Raw genomic sequence first — 20,892 nt, 5'->3', positions numbered from 1 at the left:
GCATCGTGTCATATCACTAAAAGCCAGACCATATATTATGTTCAAATTTGCGCTTTTGATATGAACCCAGGACTCTTATTCACTAGGTCACTCCTGTTCCATTAAAAGTAAAGTGCAGCTCTTGGGAATTGCACACAACAAGAGAGGAAACATCAATGGCCCGCGTCTTCACTTAAGGGGATAGTTTAGTCTCACTGCTTGTTGTGAGGATTTCGCTATATACCCTAACAAAGAGCTACATTGATTTAAGTTTCTTTTTTTTTAGGACAGCGACACACAGCCAATCACCACAAACAGTTGCCGTGCTGCCACTCTGGCTGTGGGCGTGGGATTTCTCGGAAGCTAACTACATCTCTAAACATTTCTGCTTCTACTGCGGGGTAGTGGTGGTGGTGGCAGGGGGTACATGGGTGAGGAACACAGGGTGGTGGTGTCACTATGTTCCCCCTTAGCATATTACACCTTCCCCTAGAACTCCACCAAGTTTTTCATTAGGGCACTGGTCCGAAGTGGCTTTAAATGAAACTGTGGAGACTCAGTCTGGGGGTGCACATGGCACCCGCCTCTTGGATTACTATGCCAATGGTAAAACAGAATTACACACTTAGGTTTTCAGTATTAGTTCAAGGTCTTGCTGTTTGCACCCCCCTCAAAAACTCTGTCCTCCGCTTTTAACTTCCCATTTTATAAACAACACCAGGAAAAAGCACCAAAGAAAGATACATCAATACCTGGGCCAGCATTACTGACAAACGTAGTAAAATCCTCCAGCCCCCATTCCTGAAAGAAAGACCAATCACGTTTGGAAAAATATTTGATTTACTATTCAATCATGTGCCAATTCATAAAAAGTAATTGCGCCTCTATGCCTCCCCATTCCTTAAAAAACAATACCCTAGAAATGCAGATCTTTCCTCGAAAACCAACGTCTTTATTTCATTATATTCTTATTTTATCGTTTGCTTTCCTTTCTATGTCCCCTTCATTCGTGGACACGGCATTCGATACACGCAATGTTTCGCTTTGAAGTTGCTGTCCAGGTCAAATCGCTGCATAGTTTTTTTTGCCCCAGTTCAAGGTGAAAGACAACTGCATAGAGTGACCAGTCCATTGGACAACTGGGGGTGTAGGGTTTGGTGTAGGGCCTGGGGGCACGGACAGGTAGGACCACGTCCACTCTTTGAAATCAATGGAGACAAAAAAATAATCGATCGCATGCATGGGAGAGGAGGGGTGAAAAGTTAGCTGTTCTTTGTTAAATTTCTAATTTAAAGCGCTACGACTCCCAACTGTATTGACAAGATTCACCGAGGAAGATGCAGGCCAAAATGCAGCTTACCCAGGGGTGATGGAGGGGAGGACAAGAAGATACACTTGTCAAACGAAGAGGGTAGCACTGGGAGGGAGTCAAGACACTGCGAGGAGAAGCCATCTCAACTCAAGCGTCTGAGACAAAGCATGTTAGCCCAGGCTGAACAGAATACAGCTGTATGAATTCTCTGGTAGAACACTGGGGCAGATGCTTCTTGAGATCAGGGACAGAACTAGAGGATTATTCACTTTGTATTCAATAGTTGGTGAAGCCTGTGCAGCTCTGTCCTTGCGTACCCGTACTTTGATGTCTAGAGTCTGATGGTCCAAGTAGATCGAAAACTTGTTGGAACACCTCGGCCTGTCCTCATTCTACCGTCTCTGCCCATCAGCAATGTCTGAGAAAGGTAAACATGCAAAATGTGGTCCAAATTACTCCTGGGCCCTGCTGGGATTGAATATTTTGGCCAAAAGCGGACGGCTTGACTGCGATTTCTCCTCAAACTCCTTCACCTTGGCCAGGCGCTGCTTCAGCTGCCGCTTGTCACCCTTGTCCATCTTGCGAGCCTTCTGTGCCTGAATCTCCTCCTCGGTGCTACGCTGTGTGAACTTCCAGCTCCGCTCAACCTTTGACCCCACTTCCTCTGTTGCCTGGCTGGCCCGCTTCCGGTCCGCCTTGGCAAACTTCTTGCTTTTCTCCACGTTTTGCAGATAGAAGTTGGTCTCCCGCTTGGCCTGGGAAACCTCAGCCCTCATGCGCTGTTGCCTCACTTGTCGTTCGTACGCCAGGCGCTCGCTTAGGTGGGCCCATCGGAAGCGGTGGAGGTACTACAAAGAAATGAAAAAATGTTGAGTTAACAGCTGGACCTTCTGGGCTATCTTGTGCTCTCCCACTCACACAAACCATCAAGACTTGCTGTGGCATGGATTTTGCACTTCACCCCCCCCCCCCCCCCCCCCCCCCCCAAAAACCAGAATATCTAATTTAAAATGGAAAGAAACTGTGAAAAAGCCTCCTCGGAAATCTGATTTGCAGGCAGCAGCTCAACTTGCCTTGCGTTACTTTCTACATATCCTTGATACTTACTTTCCTCAACTGCCACAGCAGGGGAGGATGGTAGCTGGATGAAATAATTTGAGAACTCTTTCAGTTTTGAGGTTTCTTCTTTATTTGGTTCCTAAACCAGGACTACGGTGTCATTCGCATCTCAGAATAGGAAACGTTACAGAATCTTTTATCCAGAGCCTGCTGGACAGCTCAGCCAACGAGCTCTAAAATCACTGAATCTTGAACAACTGGCACTGGAAGACCACAGGGGCTTTGATGTTGTAGAAGTGGTTCCTGCACAACTGACATGTCACAGTACATTTTCCTCCTGTAATATCCTCTCCCCAGGCTTTTTCAGCCCCACTTCCAGCAGGCAAAGGTGCATTAGATACTCTGCCCGCACTATGAGAACAGGTTACCTGTTTCTCACAAATCAAATTCTTTTAAATCCAAGTGTGAGATGTTCAGAGAAACCACAATATTAATTGGAGGGAGAAAAGGAGAAGCAGATGCCACGGTGATCGCTCAGTGTCGCATTGAACATGCATTATGGATAAATAAAAGGCCGCATCTTGCCCTTAGTATATGATAACATTGTGGTTTAAAGGATTTTGGGGGGAAAGCGGTAAGAGTCAAAGTTCTGCAAGTTCCCTGCACTGAAAAACAGCGGTGGGAGGGTTTTCATTGCATAGTGGGGTCACGCGGCCAGTAAACCACCTCCACTGTGAGAATAAAATGGAAGACTCACCTTCATGTTCCAGAGATCATCGTGGAAGCGGTTCTTCTTGCGGGTGCCCATGGGGGTGTTGTTCAGACTGGATGCCACCAGCTTGGCTACACGCTTGTCGCGGAACTCCACCCAGCCCTCCGTGAAGTCCTTGGCATTGGTCCCCGCTTTCTTCTTTTTCTTACGTACAAAACGATCTGAAGAGCAAAGCAGAGGAGGGTTTTTCTTTTAGACAAACAGAAGCAGGAGTCAATTCGAGGTAATATGGTACAGAAAAAGAAGGTATAGGAGGGTGCATTACAGAAAACAAAAGAGAGCAGAAGGTTAGTAAGGGGAACATGAAAGAGACAACAGCAGTAAAGGGGAGCAGAGACAAAGAAGCCCAGGGTAATGATACTGGGAGCAGAAGAGATGAATGAAAGAAACAGGTGTGTTAAGTAAATGTGAACTGGCAGCCATATCTACCATCTGTTACCTCGAATACCAGCTATTTGTTTGTCAACATGGAACCAAGCTCTGGCAATGCGCAGGAGAACTGCACGAGTCTGAGCACTTTGCTAAATTGGCCAGATAGAATATTGTGTCTGGAAAAGATGTTGCAACTGTGGTGGACCCCATTTACAGAAATGTCATTATCACGTTTGTGAAGAGTTCAACAACATGCATTATTCGGTGTTGCATAGCTATCGTTTGCACTCTTCGTGTAGACTGGATGTTTATTTGCACAAACACTGCATCGTAAGAGCGGTTTATTGCCACTGGCTAGCATAGTGTTCTTCCAGATGCTCTTACCCTCTGCCCCTGCCCCATGTAACTGCATGGTTCCCAAACCAGATAACCAGAGTCCTCCCAGGAGGGTAGTATTAGAAGACACAGGAGGTAGCCGGGAAGAGTGAACGCAAAGACCCAGGAGCCTGCAGAGAAAGCCCTGAACAGGAGCGCGCTACTTTGTCGTTTCCTGCCTTCAGCTTGCATGGACCGCAACACATGGCTAAGAGTATAGCCTGTAATGTTCATGAGTTTTGGGACAGGCACCAGAACTGTACACTCGGAGCAGGTGCTGTACACAGGAGAATGAACAGCACACAAATAATTTGAGAGGCAAAGAGAACAGAAGAACAGTTAGTGGAGGCACTGTTGCCAAGCAAACACAAATGAGCCGAGAGGTTGTCTTTGGAGATGGTTTCTTTTATTTCATATGATTTTTGCAATACAGCCAACGCGTTGCGCCTGTAGCTGGGCTTCTTCAGGGCATCCAAAAAAGTAAAAACTCCTCGATATGAAGATTCAATTTCAAAAACTTTATTACAGTTAAAGACCCAAAGGCTGTATTAGAAGGTTAACATTTGCATCCCACTATGTAGAAGAGATCCAATTATTTCAAAATGAGGAGCTGTAGCTTTTTGAAAGTAGTTCATCAACAAGCTAGAGATGTGGCGCCATCAGCCACATCTAGGACCAAACCCGTATCTGGTTCCGGTATCCCATCTACAGGAGAATGAACACCTGATTATAAGGTGAACCCTTCTGTGACACCGAGCAGGCGGTTGATAAAGAAGTGAGTTACCGGCCATTAATTGCGGAGGTAGATGCCACTCTAGACGAGGCATGGGCATTGCTTTGACTGGGAACCATGAAAAAAAAAAAAAAAGAGGGTGCATGAGAGTGTTAAAAATCCACAGATCTCACTATTGCACACTGTTTTAGAAAAAATGTATTCAAGAAAGCTAAACAAGGCCTCAACATTCCAATCGGTGGCCGTTGTTAGTTAAAAAAGATGATTTCTTCAAAGTGCAGCTAACTTACCAAAATAACAATTTATTATAAAAAAAATAAACATAACAGGTACCATGTATGATATGGTCCCATATTGGCATCTCAAGGTTATAGTGACATTAACAAACCCTATCTGCTTTCAGGATTGTGGTTTATTGTGTCACCAGAACACCTCTATGGCAATTCTGGACAATATTACACAGTTGCTACCTGTTATATATTCTGTATTTATCGGTAAAAAAAATTTCAATTACATGAAAAATAAAATGGATCAAAGAATAGGTTGCTCACTGCAGTACTCAATACAGCAACTAAGACTGGGCCCGTCATGGGTGAGAATTACAGGTTGCATAAATGCTTTGTATGTGTTTGAATATCAGAGAGCTTCATTGGTGGAGTAACCATCGTTCACCCACTGTGAACCAGGATTGGGTTTTGGAAGTCTTTGGTGGCTCCACTTGTGAGTCGTACGTCTTTGGTGTTCTCTGTATTCGTGTATTTTTGAACTCCTAGTCGTAAGGTATCCGTTTCTAGCCTGAGAAAAGGCATGGGAGCAGCAAAATATTTGTGCAGGCGCTTCCCTTCTAAAGTCAGAGACAAGACCATGCTGTGGGCATCTCTGATACTCTACATTCATCTCTATGCAGAAAGCCTGTAGTTTCAGAAGCGGGGTCAGGAGCTCGGCAGCCACAGTTCATTAAACATAGGTTGAGAAGTACTAGCAGGAGTGTGAGACTTCTTGAAACTCGGGCTCCCCAGGTGTACCAGAGAGCTTGTTTTAAGTGACTGGCCTTATGTGTTCGGCCGGCCATGCTGAGGGCAGAGCAGCTGTAGTTGGGAATCTTCCAAGCTACTCGAGGTTGCACGATCACTGTGCACAGTGGAGTCGAACACTGCAGGATGCAGCGTGGGGTGCAACCAATGACCAGCTTCAGAGCGAGGCCTCAGTGATGGGTGATTGTGCGTGGGGTGCAACCAATGACCAGCTTCAGAGCGAGGCCTCAGTGATGGGTGATTGTGCGTGGGGTGCAACCAATGACCAGCTTCTGAGCGAGGCCTCAGTGATGGGTGATTGTGCGTGGGGTGCAACCAAAGACCAGCTTCAGAGCGAGGCCTCAGTGATGGGTGATTGTGCGTGGGGTGCAACCAAAGACCAGCTTCAGAGCGAGGCCTCAGTGATGGGTGATTATACGTGGAGTGCAACCAATGACCAGCTTCAGAGCGAGGCCTCAGTGATGGGTAATTGTGCGTGGGGTGCAACCAATGACCATCTTCAGAGCGAGGCCTCAGTGATGGGTGATTGTAAAGGAATAGCCTGAATCTCACTATTTTTGAGGAAGCTTGAAATACCTTGTACCACCTCACTTCGAAACATAGCGCTTCAAGCTTCAGACCCCAGTGCCTTTACCCTCCAAGAAGACAACACTTATCAACCCCTGAAAGGTGTTAACATCCTGCAGAAAGCTCCTTCAAACCGCTGTAACCAGATACACGCAGGAAGCTCTGGGAAGTACCTGCAGAGGACCAAGCCATCATGACCTACAAATGAGACAACAGGATGGACGATTCAGTGATCAGGTACAGTAAATAGATGCTGCAAGAGGCGTACCCTATCCCTTCTCACATACCCGATAATGTCGGCCAGTGTGCTCCTGGCATGATAAGCCAACATTCAACCAACCTGATGTAAAGATCATTCCGGTCCCAGGAAGCTTGTTGCCGGTGCAGGGAAGACACGGCTTGGCAGTTAAGACTGGACTGCTCTCATGAGGAACAGGGTCAAGACTGATTTGCATATGGCTGGGTCCAAACTGGGGTGGCAAAGTGAGCTAAAGAACGATGATGGATTCAACCCAGATCTGTGACTGGGGTGAGTGTCTGAAAAGTTTCAGCGCTCCATCCATCATCTCCTTGTGTTTTCTTTGTAAAGATCATGTCTTCAAGTGCAGAAACCGCCTTTTCATTTAGTTTGAAGACGTGTTCTTTAAGATGTAACAAATAATAAATTACTATTTCATCAAATGAACATTTCTGGCATGTGGTTTTATTCTGTAAATGTATAATGAATATGTCACTATGTTTTGATAAGCCAGATCAATCAAAACCAACGTTTAGTGACTATTTAGTTTAGAAATTGTTCTAGGAATGTCATAAATGTTATGACTACTTCCCTTCACAATTTTATTATTTTATCTATTTTTTATGACTTGCTTTAAAGCTCTTGTTTTTAGTTTTATGTCCTTGAACACCTAATGCAAACTCCATTTTGTGCAGGCCAAGACTTAATTTTGTCATAGCCCTGTCTAGAAAATGCCGGTTTAACTTTCTAGGTGTAAAACATGGTGCCCTTTTTCTTCCTGAGGGACTGTAAATATGTCACATTTTTTTGATCTCTAAATGTGTTATATCCTCTCGTCAATGACCGACAGAAACATCCAGTGCAACAACAGTATGGGACAGGTGTCTTTTCAAGATCAAATAACTACAAACCAAACAATGTAGTCTGTATTGACCTTATTAGTACATCTACTTATGTATATGATTATGCCAAGACATTCTTCATGAGGTATTAGGTCTAAAATACTGATTAGCACAGCACCAGAATCCTCTGACTGAAGAAGCCTCCAGCAAGACCCTCATGTTTATACCAGTGTATCTCAATGATGAGGGCTTTTGGACTTAACTGGTTTTAAACATTTAAAAGGCACTCCATAACTCCGGGAGGCCCAATTTCCTCCATTAGCTGCTCAACAGCTCTCAGTCAGCTCCAATGTAAACACCTTTGAATAAAAACAGCCATAGATGAACTAGAGGCACAATAACCGTATACAGTATCTCCTTCCGCTACAACTGACATACAAATGTGTGTCAGGTAAGCCTTGAGGAATAATTGCCAAAAGCAATGCGCCTGGATACGCTCAGGAGTGAATAGCTGCGCTTTACAAATGCTGATTGATTGAATGAAGAGGCTGCTGGTGCTTGGACTGCTGTGGTGACTTGTCACAAGGTGTGACCCTCAGGTCAGGTATTCAACTCTTAAACATACCAATACTAATGTCCCAAAGTTTTCCTTTACCTGAAACCACAAATTCTTAAGCACCCATCTCAAACACATAAAGTAGTCTATTTTGTTCTCCAAATACTGACTGAATGAAATTTTTAAGACAGCCTTTTTTTTTTTAAGACCAAATCTTTTGCCAGAAGGATTGGCTTATATTCTCTCTCATAGAACCAGGTGAAAATGCTGATCTGTCTCAAAGAACAGAAAACTTAATTTTTAAGTGTAAATAAGATTATGATCAAAATCCTTATGTCTGGATCCTCTGCCACACATTCAGAGTTACTCGCTCAGAAAAAAATTCACATAACATTATCTTTTTAACTGGTATTAATGTGAGGCTGAGGTACAGGCAGACCCTTGGGCACTGCTGCATGCTGTACAATGTGTTGAGTCTCGGTACTTGGGCTCTGCTCTGGTAACATGGTAAACCCCACCCTCCCAAGTACTATGTATAGCTGCACATCCCATGTTCAGAACCGGAAAGCTTATGCTTCCTCATTCAAACTGCAGGTGGCTAGATAACCTGCATTGTGAAGGAAGAAATGCAAACACAGCGCTGTAGCATAAGAAGAGGTGCTGAGCATCAACGCGTGAGAGGTGACGAAACGGAAACCAACTGTAGAGTGCGATCTACAGCTGGTTTCTTAACTAACTCGCCATACTGGACTAAAACTCTCTTAGGTGCTCATACCCTACAAACGTAGGTTCGCCATTGCGAGCGGGTGGGGGCAATTTGTGAGCTTTGCGGCCACACCTCTCCAACCAAACATACAACCAGTGCTTAATTTGAGCTGGTGGTTTCCGGTGCTCAGCACTGGTACTTAATCATTAACACCGATGCATGAGCACCAGTTAAGGACTCCATTTTTTAGTAGGCACAGGGAGATTAAGAGTTTTGCCCAGAATCACAGGATGTTGAGCCGTCACAGAGACTCGAACCTGGTCCCCCAGCTCTGAAGTCGACAGCTCTGGCCATTAAGCTACATCCTCTCCTCACTTGCCCTTCTAGGGTTTGTTGGTTCTGTATTAGGCAGCACTAAAAGGAGAAATGGACCGGTCGAAGCAGGCTCCTGAAAGAGCCCTAGAACTTATGTTCTTTTACAAATTAACCACTGTATGCAACTATGGCTGTATTCACCCGGAACAGTCAGAGTGCTATCATGCCACAGCAGTGGAAGTTGGCGCTTGACAAATGCTACTTAACATATGTACTACTGTGAGTCTTCTTTGGTTTAACATAGAGCAATAAAATTGATGCCTTTCTTCTGAATGGCAACGCAAGTGATTATATAAACAAGCCTTTCTAAAACCCTTCCATCTGACTCTTACCACTCCACCTCCCCTTTACTCATCCCAAAACCCCTCCTTCTGCTATGAACTCCAAAAAAGAAGAAAGAAAAAATTCTAGACCCTTTCCTCTTCTATTCCTTTTCAATCCAAACAACAGACTAACATGTCCACCACTCAAATTAATTTCATATTTAATTTCCCACTAATCGTGTTTGTGTTCCGGAGTAGCGTTCTACTCGCCGAAAAAGCACTTCGATGCCTTGTCAGTGGTAGTAAGCGCTATATAAATGCAATTACAATACAATACAATATGGCTGCCGTGCAACAGGTAGGAAGGGAATTGTTGGGCATCCAATAAATAGAGAAAGGACTGGTAGAAACAGAATTTGGTGGAGAAGTTGAATCCTCAACACACTACCACATCAGACTCTGTACCTTGCCGGAAACTAGATTTTTCAGACAATCAAAAACAAACAAACACACACACACACACTGGTATTTTGCAGGGATATGGTATCTCTTCTTCATATTTAATAACACTGATACATTGATGCTACATAATTTAATTGGTATTCAAAATAAAAAAAACATTTTAAAGCACGAAAGTTATACAGACTCTTCATACCCCCTAGGATGAGGGAGCCATGCCCTATTGGTATTTTTCGTTTTATAAAGCCCAGCGTTCGCCCATTAGGTATGTTGGGACTGTAAACTGTTACGTCCAAAATAAAAATAAAAAAGAATCATGGTCTTGATTCACTCTGCACAGCAGTGCAAGTAAGCGCTACAAGTCATGGCCCAACAATCATTGGCAATACTAATAGGTCTGACTTATAAAGTTTCTCTTCAGTGACTGGTGAGTTGAGGCACTCAGTAACTCATTATAAATGCACTCTGTTGCTCATCCTTGCCCTCATGCTTCCATTCATCCATCCACTGGCTCATTTTCGCATTCACTCACTCACCATCAATAAAACAGACAGAAACACAACATGCATATGGAAGATAAATTAAAAGACTACAAGAAGATAAAAGAAAAACCAGTCACTACATAAATGTGAGGGGCATATACAGTCAATAAAAAAATAAGTAAAACAATGCAGTGGGCAGCCATCTTGGAATGGTAGTGTGTATAGTGAACCATTGCTGTGCTGATCAAAGATGGCAGACAGGTTACGTCTAAACATGTTGGCCATCTTGTAGTGGCAAAACAGTGATATACAAGGGACAATACCATTCAAAGATGACGTCGGTATAAAAGCAATGGCATGCAGGAGGTTGTCAACTACAAGTGAGCGGCCTGAAAAATAAAATAAAAAGAGGTTTATAAAAAGGACAAAATGGAAAATTAAAGGACTGGTGCACAAGCCCTTGAACTGAAGCAACACACTGCAATTTCAGGGTGCTGTTCACAAGGTCAGACAAAATTGTGAGGTGGGGTAACCCTTTGTCGCATGCTGTGTGCTGTCGCAGATGGAAACGGAATTTGAATGACACTCAAACAGACCAATGTTTGATGAGGGCTGATATGTATTAATTTTTAATTACAAGACTCTAGATGACAACTAAAGTTGTGAAGCCATGTCGAAAAAGTACTTCACTACACACATGGCTAAATACTACACATAAAATTAGTAGACTTATAACGTTTATTGTTGGTTGATAACCTTAACAATCATGCCTACTGACTGTATGGAGCATAAGCTTTCCAACAAAACATAAGGTACACAACAAGCACTCTTTTTCCACAGAACTACACAACTTCTCCCCAATGAAATGCTCTAGAAAGGGAATCAAAGCAGCTTTTTTCCTTGATCACATAAGGTCTGGCGACAGCTGCACTGTGAAGCCAGACCTTAAAAAAAAATGAAAGTTTTAAAAAAGGAGCATGAGGGACAAAACCAAGGGCACCCTTTTCCTAAAAGACTATTTATGCCGATAAGCCTTCACAATGTCTAACAGTTATAGATGCTACCCTTCAGTTGTGATTACAGTGTGGAGAAACATATTGACTAGTGCGACCCCAGGCACATTTTCAGAGGGAACTGGGAACTTTCATACATAAAATTGAGGATACATATGCACATTTTCTGTGAACTGCCACACAAGATAGAGGATCAGCCTTACAGTACAAGTGGCCCCACTCATTCGGAGAATGCAGGGCCGACTAATGTGGTATAACAAAAGACAGCATGAGCACCCAGCCTGAAAGGTCACACACCGTGACAGAAGGACTACAATAATGAGAAACCCAACACACAACAGCCAGGTAACTCTGTGTACTCCTGGATGCTCCTATGAGGGGTCTCCTCTTTTTTTTTTTTTACATAGTCTTCTATTTTATTTTAGGAGATTTATATAGTGCTTACACAACCTGAGGGCTATCAGAGCGCTTTACAACACACATGCATAGAAACATGTACATTGAAACACCTAGATTTTGGAAGTTTCACAGTTCAATAGTTAGGAGGAGGGGGAAAAAAGTTCCTTTCAGGGAGGGTAAGGGAGTTCGGTAGAGGAGTTGAGGATCAGATCATCGAGAGGCTTTGCAGCAGAGATGTCCGTCAATTCGTAGGGGATTAACAGGGAAACATACGGTTCAGAAGTGAGTATGGTCATATAGTCCAAAACATGAAGTAATCCCTTGGGTTAAGTAAACCACTGGATTATTTGACTCAACCAGTCTATCTGAAATCATATCTCCCCGGATGTAGTCGTAGTTGGAGGATTGCATCTATAACGACTACACAATTCTAGGGCTTTTTGCAAAGGAAATGGGTGTAGCCACCCCTCTTTCCTGACCCTCCCATAGGAGGGTCCCTAGAGTCTGTCCCACCCCTTCCTTGGGTATAAGATAGGAACCCCTGGCTACAGGACTTTAGATTACACCTGGACGAAACTCTGATACTGAATCCTGGAACTTCCATGATCTACATTGAACTAGATGACTGAAGAATCTCCCTTGGAGTAAAGGAGTTACTCCCCTCACTTTACAGAAGCATCAGCTTCCCAACGACTCCTGCAGCTGAGCTTTGGGTTACTTGTAGCCCTGACCCGAGCAGCATTTTCACCGAAGATTGCCTTCCTACAGTCCACGAGTGTTCCGTGAGCTGGCCCTTTGTGTTTTCTCTCGAAGTCCCTTCGCGAACCCTAGTCCGTAGACTGGTGGGTCCCTGTGAAGGCAACTTTACTTCTAATTGGGCTTCCCTGGTTGCTCCAGACATGCCCTGACTCTCCATCGCTTGGGGAGTCCCAAGGACCTTGCTGGTCCGCACCGAAGCATCTTTTCTCTTCCTGCGTGGGTTGCTGTTGCAAAGGCTTGTTGGGTCCAATCCAGGCACCGACACCGCAGCACTCAACAGCCTTCGTGGGCCAGCTCGAATCCAGCTCCTGGTCTTCGTCGATGCCTCCTGGTCCTCGTGGCTGCAGAGTCAAGCTTAACCTCTTCGTACCTTAATCACCCGACATCGGTGGGCATTCGTCTATCGTGCCCCTGGTCACTGGCAAGTGACCCAGACTGTGTCCCCTCTGCTTTCAGGTTCTTCTGATCTTCGATGCAGGCTTGGATCACACCAGACACTTTTCTTCTTCTCGTCAGCAGCACTTTGCAGCAGATCGCCATTGAAATCAACGACGATTCCCGACAACATTTGAAACCTATGCACTCGGCTTCCCTGGGTGAAGTAACTCGAGTACTCCGGTGCTCACGTGGTTGCTGGCCCTGGAACCACCCCTCCCCCAAGTCAAAAGGGGTTGGCTCAAAGTCCTCTTCTAAGTGTCCTTAACTTCTAAAATTCCAACCGCGACTTTTCCATAGAATAGTACGGGGCTTGCGCCTGTGTTCACACTGCACGCGTCCCCCGTGGGTCTCCTGTGTCACTACCTTGGGTGGTTCTTTGGGGTCCCAGCAATTCACGTGCTCTAGGCACGGTGTCTAGTCAAGTCGTGGTTCTTATACCACTTTCTTAATATATGGTTTGGTCCGCCCCTAGGGCCCATTGTATATTGTGCTATTGACTGTTGTTTTAGAACTGTATTATTGTGTATCTTGGACTCTAATCTCATAAAGAGATAAGTAGGGAGTGTTTAGAAATAAATACATATATTTTATAAGTATCTTGTGTGGTTCTCCTTTCATTTAGTGATTGAAGAGGTTATAATCTGGTAAACCAAGCTGCTTTACACTACTTCAAGACTTAGTCTGAAGGCTGCTCTCCATAGCTACCACTAGGATAGCTTTCAATAAAGGTGGTCTTTAAACCTAGCATCAATAAGGATTGTTTGGACTGGTGCAAGGTGCCGACTATAACTAGTGGACAGCATATAGCAGGCCAACTTCTCACAGTAACTGTATGCAGAGAGAAAATTACATTGTACAGCACGTATACGCAGGCACTCTCCATGCACAAACTGCTCTGATTGGTAAGAACAGCGAGCTCTGAATGCCTGAGGAGCACTAAAGATCTAGGGCCTGGTTTATGAGGCCCCTGCGCCGCCGCGTCACTTTTTGTGACGTTGCGGCGGCGTAAAAAAATGCGCCACTCTGCGCCAGATTTACAAAGTGACACATCTAGCAGGTGCGTCACTTTGTAAACCCCCCTGCGCTACATTATACCTGCGTCAGGTATATTGTATGCAAGGTGGGCATTCCGACGCAGGAAAGCCACATAGAAGTGACACAGCAGAATCTATGAGATTTCACTACGCCCTTTCAAGGGCATCACTACGTCAAATCCTTATGCCTGCTTGAAGCAGGTGTAAGGAGTGATGCAGGGCTTTTCACATATGCCATGTGAAAAGACACATTGCTGGAGTTGCGTCTGTTTTCAGACACACTCCAGAAATGTGCCGATTTTGAACCTACAGGTACGTCAGGAACACTGACTTATATGTAAAGCTTTGCGACATGGAGCGCTGTACAGTAAATATGGCGCATCCATGGTGTTGCAAGGAGGGTGCACTGAAAATGTTGCATCGCTGTTTTTTTAAATATGGCCCGTAGTCCTCTGTTGATCATCACACTTCAGCACCCTGGGACTGTAAGCTCTCTTTTTATCACTCACATTGCATGCTACTTGCATCTGGCTGGAGCGTATGGCTATCTCTTAAAGCAATATTTCTGTATGGGAGTTTTTAACCCACAATTTGTTTCAAAACCCCCCCTCCCCCCCCCCCCAACATTTCAAAAACAGGTATATGCATTTCTATCCAGAGCTGTAATAGACTGTGACAAGGAAACAGATGCAAGGTAATGTTGAGTTCAAAACTAATGATTTGAGGATAATTCACCACGTTGCAAACACTGACTCTTTCTCAAATTCAGGGTTTTACCCTGCGGTATTTGCTGCATCTTTTATTTTTTAACGAGGGTGTCCTCTTTTACATCTGCTCCCCTTCTAATTAATTATGTGCTGCAGTGCAAGCGGCAAAATGTCCGTCGGCAGAGACAAAGTGTCTCGAAGTCCGCATACTGAAACTAATATGGCCTCAGTGCCAGTTTGTGAACAAATCACTGAGCAGATTTATAGATTTCCACATGCTAATTTTAAAAAGTTTGAAGAGGTGTACGTAAGAAATGGGATTTATGCACAACTGTAAATATTCTGTTGAGGAAGCAAAATTAGAGCACATCAAGACCATGTGTGGTCAACAGCAGACCATTGAGTTCTGTCACTTAGCCACCTTCTCCACTGAACTACCCACAAGGTCAAACACTAAATTAAAGTTAGCCTCTCGTTTACAGATGTTGAATGGTTTTCCAGACTCACCCTCTGCCTGTAGGAATATGCGCCCCACCTCCCCATGGACGCTCATCATGTTGCGTATATGCCGGGGACGCAGGCGGGGCGGAATGTGTCCCAAGTAAACGATGCCTGGGATAATCTTCTTGTTTGCAGTTTTGGGTTCCTCGTCATCCTCTTCTTCGCAGTTACCCTCATCTTCTCCCATCACTGGCATCTCCTCTTCAATTGCCTCCTCTTGATGTTCCGCATCAGACATGGTGAGCTAGTGATGCAAAAAACACAAAAAGAATTGCATATTATCCACTTGCTGACGCTGCTATGTATTAGAATAATTTGAGTAGCATGAAGTAAAGTGGCATAGAGTGGTGCAGAGCAGAGTGGCATAGAGCGGTGCAGAGTGGAGTATAGTGCCGTAGAGTGCAGTGGCAGAGTGCAGTTGCATATGCTAGAGTGATGCAGAGTAGAGTGGTGTAGAGTGCATTGCCACTGAATGCGGTAGTATAGAGTAGAGTGGCATAGAGTGCAGTGTTGCAGAGTAGAGTGTTATATAGTGCAGTGGCGTAGCGTAAAGTGGTGCGCACAGTGCAGTGGAGCACAATGGTGCAGAGTACAGTGGCGTAGAGTGCAGTGGCATAGAGTGGAGTGGCATAGAGTGGAGTGCGTAGAGTGTTGCAGAGTATATTGGCATAGAGTGCAGAGGCATAGAATTCAGCATCATACAATGCAGCATCGTAGAATACAGTGGCGTACAGTGGAGAGCAGTGGCTTAGAGTGGAAAGGTGCAGAGTAGAGTGCAGTGGCGTGGAGTGGTGTAGAGTGCAGTAGCTTAGAGTGGAGTGCTGTGGAGTGCAGTAGTGCATAGTAGAGTGGTGTAGTGTTCAGTGGCGGAGAGTACAGTGCTGCAGAGTAGAGTGTCAGAGTGCAGTGTCTTAGAGAGCAATGGCTTAGACTACAGTGGAGCAGAGTAGAGTGCACTGGCGCAGTGGCATAGAGTAGATTGTTTCAGAGAAGACTGGAGTGGTGTAGGGTAGAGTGACATAAAACAATGCTGTAAAGTGGTGTAGAGTGCAGTAGTGTCGAATAGATTATAGTGGCATACAGTGGATTGGCATGGAGTCCAGAGGCGTAGAGTGGAGTAGAACAGAGTACAGTGCATTGGCGTAGAATGTACGCAGAGTAAGGTATACAGCGCAGAGTGGCCTAGACTGCAGTGGTGTAGAGTAGAGAGGCGCAGAGTGCATTGGCATAGAATAGAGTGATGCAGAGTAGAAAGGCATAGAGTGAAGTGGCGTAGAGTACAGTGGCACAGAATACAGTGGCACAGAGTACAGTGGCACAGAGTACAGTGGCACAGAGTACAGTGGCACAGAGTGGAGAAGAGTGCAGTGGCGAAGAGTGCAGTGGCTTGGTGTTCAATGGAGTGGCGCAGAGTAAAGTGCAGTGGCGTGGAAAATGCATTGTGTGGTAGCACACTGCCATTACAAACAACACATTTTCAATTGAAATGACCATTACATTTGCACAGAAATACAGTTTTAATAATAAAAATATACAAGGCACAAACGATAATGTGTGGAAATGGCATCACCCAAGTGTATTGACTTGTTTTGATCATATTAAAATATTTGTTTCCAACATACTTCAGAGTTAACAGAAAATGTGCTTTATTCGTGCTTTGCTAATTCTGATATATTCGGATATACTTTCACAGTTCATTTAAATGTTGTGTGCTAGGAAAAAACCCTTTCCTCTATCCTAGTATTGTCAGATAAATCCTCTCACTCTGAAGTCGGAAAAAGAAAAGTAAACACCAAGCTCCATCGGAACACAGAGCCTGACATTTGACCTCTGTCTTTGAGTGCACAGCAAATGTGATACGATAAGAACAAGATTTACAGGCCTGTTTACAGAAAGGAGCACTCGTGGAAGAAAACAAGGAGAGGTAGTGTGAAAAGGATTTGCTCCTTGGGAGGGGCGAACTGAACTTGGACACCCTAAAAAAACAAAACTCAGGAAAATAGAAAGCCAGAAAATGTGAGTTACAAACCACAAATGTAATGGTAAGCAATGGGCAGAATGCAATACTATGGAAGGTTTCTGATTGTCCCCAAGATATCTTTAGCAAGCCAGACAGCTGCATAATCAGGTAGGCTTCGACCTAAAAACACATCTTTAAACCCCCAAAAAACCGATGTTTAAAACTCCAACTGAAATACCCCAGGACAGCTTCACGTGAGTGATATTTCATCAAAACACATCTTTCAAAAACATCCACAATATGGGAGTAACTCTGCGTGTTTCCCAGGCCAATTAGTGGTGTAACATCAAATAAAAGATTTCTTGCATTCCATGATTTGTCAATGACACATAGCTTTGGTTCACTGCTGTCACTCAAAAACGGACACTTTGCGTACCCCAGTAAAGTGTTTTCTGGAGCCCTCCAATGGGTGACAAATAGTGATGAAGGATATCTGGGGACTGACAATGGGTGTATTCATGGTTTTCAGCGAAGGATTTTTGGGACCTTCCAATGAAAGGCTTAGTGGATTTCCCATTGAGCAGTTTGTGGTACCCAACACATTGCTCACAGCGTCCTAAATTGTTGTTCATCACCAGTTCCATGCCTCCGTTTTATTTTTCCAGTGCTATACAACACTTTTCTTGTGAAGAGCACATGGAGCCTTTCCAAATTTCCTTATTCAAGTGGCCACTCTTAGCAGTTTTTCCCAGGGGCGTGTTATGGCAGAAACACAAATGATCCAGGAGTAGAATTGTGTATTTTAGTCAGGCAAAGGGAACCACAAGACTCCCGCTGAAGTCTCTGATGGCGTCAGCAAGCTCAATCACATGGGAATGAATGAATGAGGGAATTTGTAAAGTGCCGGAATCGCCCCCGGAGGGGTAGCTCCGTGCTAGAGGTGTGGGAATGCGAGGCCTGAGAATTCAGTTACTGAAAAGTTCTGTTTTCAGAAGTTTCCTGAAACAGAGGAGAACTGGGCACTTATATACATTTATAGGTAATGTGTTCCAGTACATGGGGCAAGGTATGAGAAATCTTTGCCCCCTGCACGGAGTTTTCTGTAACGGGGGTAACAATAGACAATAAGATAATGCAACTCCTTTTTGTGCACAGAGGAGTGACCGTGTATAATGATACTGCCAAGAGAGTAAAAATGATACCAAGTATATACAACCTCAAAGATGTATTACTCAAGTTCAGTTTTCTCTTTATTATTACTCTTTGATTTAACATCTAGGACGAGTTCTAACGGGGCATGTAGTGAGGCATGGCCCAGCTAAACAGAACAAATAAAACAGCATTCATGCTGCTAAAAGCAGCATGATGAAATTTGCAAAGGGAGACCACAAGCAGCTTTATCTGAAATAGCACAATACTTTAACTAATGCATTATAGAAACTGAAACATGCGCATGAAGGAGTTTGGAAATATTTATACTGCCCATTATGCAATATGCATACATATATACTGCTGTCATTAAGGAGGTTAGTAAAGTGTGCTGTCTTGAGAATTATGGAAAATTGGAACGTTCTAGATGAACATTATAGAAAAATGCTAAATCTGCTAGCTGAGGAATTATTGAAACCGACAACATGGGTTAACCGGAGAATTATGGAAAGTCACAAAGTGCTATCTGGAGCACTGGGGAGTTTGGCCAGTGTGCATACTGAGAGCATGATGGAATCTTTAAAGTAGAGAATGCTAACTCATGCATTACGAAAATGTGTTCCTTAAAATGTTGTGCCTAATAATTTGTGCAAATGTTGGTTTATTAGTGCTGTGTGGTCGTGCAGATTAGCTACTGACAATGGAACCTGAATACCTGGATTCTAAACCCAGCACTTGCCAAAAATCATGTGATGCTGGGCCAATCAGTTCATCACCCTGTGTCTAAAACAGTAAATATGTGTAAAATGTCATTCAATTGCAAATAGATGAAATTTCATGTCACTGTGTAATTCAAATCCATAGAACCTGCAACTTTTGTGCATAATCTTGAATCGTCCGTTTCTACAAAGCTACATTCAGGATCTATAAATACCAGAACGTAGATGCACTTAAATCCCACTATGTTTTGACAAATGAGTCTAAAGAACCAATTTGCCACTAACTTGTCCAAACATTTACTGGAGCAGAATCCTAAACATTCCTTGTATAACAGTATTAAGTCCTAACAAGTCGTACCAGTGTTCCAGACAAAATGACACTTAAAATGTATAGTTTTGCACTATTTTCTAAAAACCACCTTTGGAAAAACCTTTTGCCCCTTATAGATCTTTAAATCAAATACAAATCAGTGTTATTGGTTTTACGGGGCTTGAACGGATTTTGTCACATGCTTCCAAAATAAATATATGATAGAGGTCTACAATAACTCCCCATAACACTAGAGCTATTTGTTAGTTTGATTTTTTAGTTAGCTATAAACATGGGAGGCACATTTAAAATGTAGGTGTACCTCTGACCACTCCTTGCTTTACTCCCCTCTCATACGGTGGAGGCGTCATTAGTAATAGCAAATTTACAACCATAACGTAAAAACGAAAAGGAATGCCTAATAGCATTATAAATCCTACAGAATCAGCTGGGAGCGCTCAGGACACACACAACCTGCCTTACCTCAACAGCCCCGAACACCCGACTGTCTCTACTTCACTTCCAACGCCTCGTCAGGGGTAGCAAACGCTACATAAACTCCAAATACAGTACAGCTATTTAACAAACTGCAAGATGTAAGGAGCAGCGGTGTAAGAAAGCATGTCCCTAAATTGATTGACAGGCTAAAGGGGCGGGACGAGCAGGGTATTTGTGGGGTTACTTCTTTGTACGCCTTGCTATTGGTTGGAAATACTGGACACGCCCCAATTATGATGGCTAGAAACTTTCCGCCTACAGCATCGGAAGCGACCGCCCCCTGCACCGGAAGAGACCTCCTTGCTGCACCGGAAGGTATGGCCCAGCCGCAGCTAAGCCGCAGCTCCAGGCAATGTGCGTTGCTGCTGTTGTACCCTGCGCGGCCCTTTTTGAAAGATCAGCGCTGCAAAATCCAGACAGCGCCATGCGAGCGGGGCAGGGTCGGCGAGCGCCCGCCACCTCTTTCTCAGTGTTAGGCAGAAAGGGACGGGACGGCTCAATGGCATGCTTCAATCTCCGGTTCAAGGACATAGGCTTCAGTGACTGTTTACGAAGAGTGTTTATCATAGAAAATGCAGTGCCCCCACCTGCTCCCCCAGGCTGCAGACTGTGAGCTGCCAGGTGGCCACTCATATGAACCGCCTGGATTAGTCTGTCATACTGGAGGAACTGGTCATGTGGCTCCACAAATTCCTCTGTTCGTTGCAAAGGTACTCACTTTATCCTCTCAGAAATAATATCCCATACATTTCCAGACCATACCAGGACTACGAGTACGTCATTTACTGCGTTCTTAAATTGTTTCTTTCCCTGTAATGCTGTAGAGTGACTCCATCTTCAATTTTCAGCTCTTCGTCTCTCTTAGTGGACCACAGCTGATTGGGGTATGCTTAGCCATGAAGGAGACTCTTCCCAAATTAATACTGGGTACAGGATATCAGCTAATAGTATTTTCCTCTGAACCCTCTTCTGGAGGCCTTCATGGTGATCTGTACTGCAGACGCGCATCAGTGAAATAAAGTTCTATATCTCTGAGCCATAACTTCTAAGCTGTCGTATGGTTTCCTAAGTGCATGTAGTGCTCCTCTTGATCTTCCGTCACACTGGCTTGCACAGTATTTCGTTCAGGTATTGACTCCACTTTATACTGGTATCTCTGGAAGACTCCATGTTCTACTGAGTTTTTTGGAGACAGTACAACTATTTTACTTTGGACCCACCTGACCTATTACCATCAGTGGGAATCCGAACCCAACATTTTCCTTAGACTCTTGTGCTTGA

General features: G+C 44.2%; 1 protein-coding gene across 1 annotated transcript; it reads right to left on the bottom strand.

The window, feature by feature from the left end:
- Window positions 1–801: 801 nt before the first annotated feature.
- ABT1 (activator of basal transcription 1) lies at window positions 802–19,767 on the bottom strand. Its single transcript, XM_085629616.1, has 4 exons — window positions 19,597–19,767; window positions 14,982–15,219; window positions 3,108–3,283; window positions 802–2,139 (listed from the first exon to the last, which is right to left on the bottom strand). The coding sequence occupies exons 2-4, from the start codon at window positions 15,211–15,213 to the stop codon at window positions 1,744–1,746; spliced, it is 804 nt and encodes a 267-aa protein (XP_085485742.1). The 5' UTR covers window positions 15,214–15,219; window positions 19,597–19,767; the 3' UTR covers window positions 802–1,743.
- Window positions 19,768–20,892: the final 1,125 nt, after the last annotated feature.

This window comes from Triturus cristatus, chromosome 10 (genome assembly GCF_964204655.1).
Source record: "Triturus cristatus chromosome 10, aTriCri1.1, whole genome shotgun sequence".
Taxonomy (NCBI): domain Eukaryota; kingdom Metazoa; phylum Chordata; class Amphibia; order Caudata; family Salamandridae; genus Triturus; species Triturus cristatus.
This window is presented reverse-complemented; position numbering and strand designations above follow the sequence as displayed.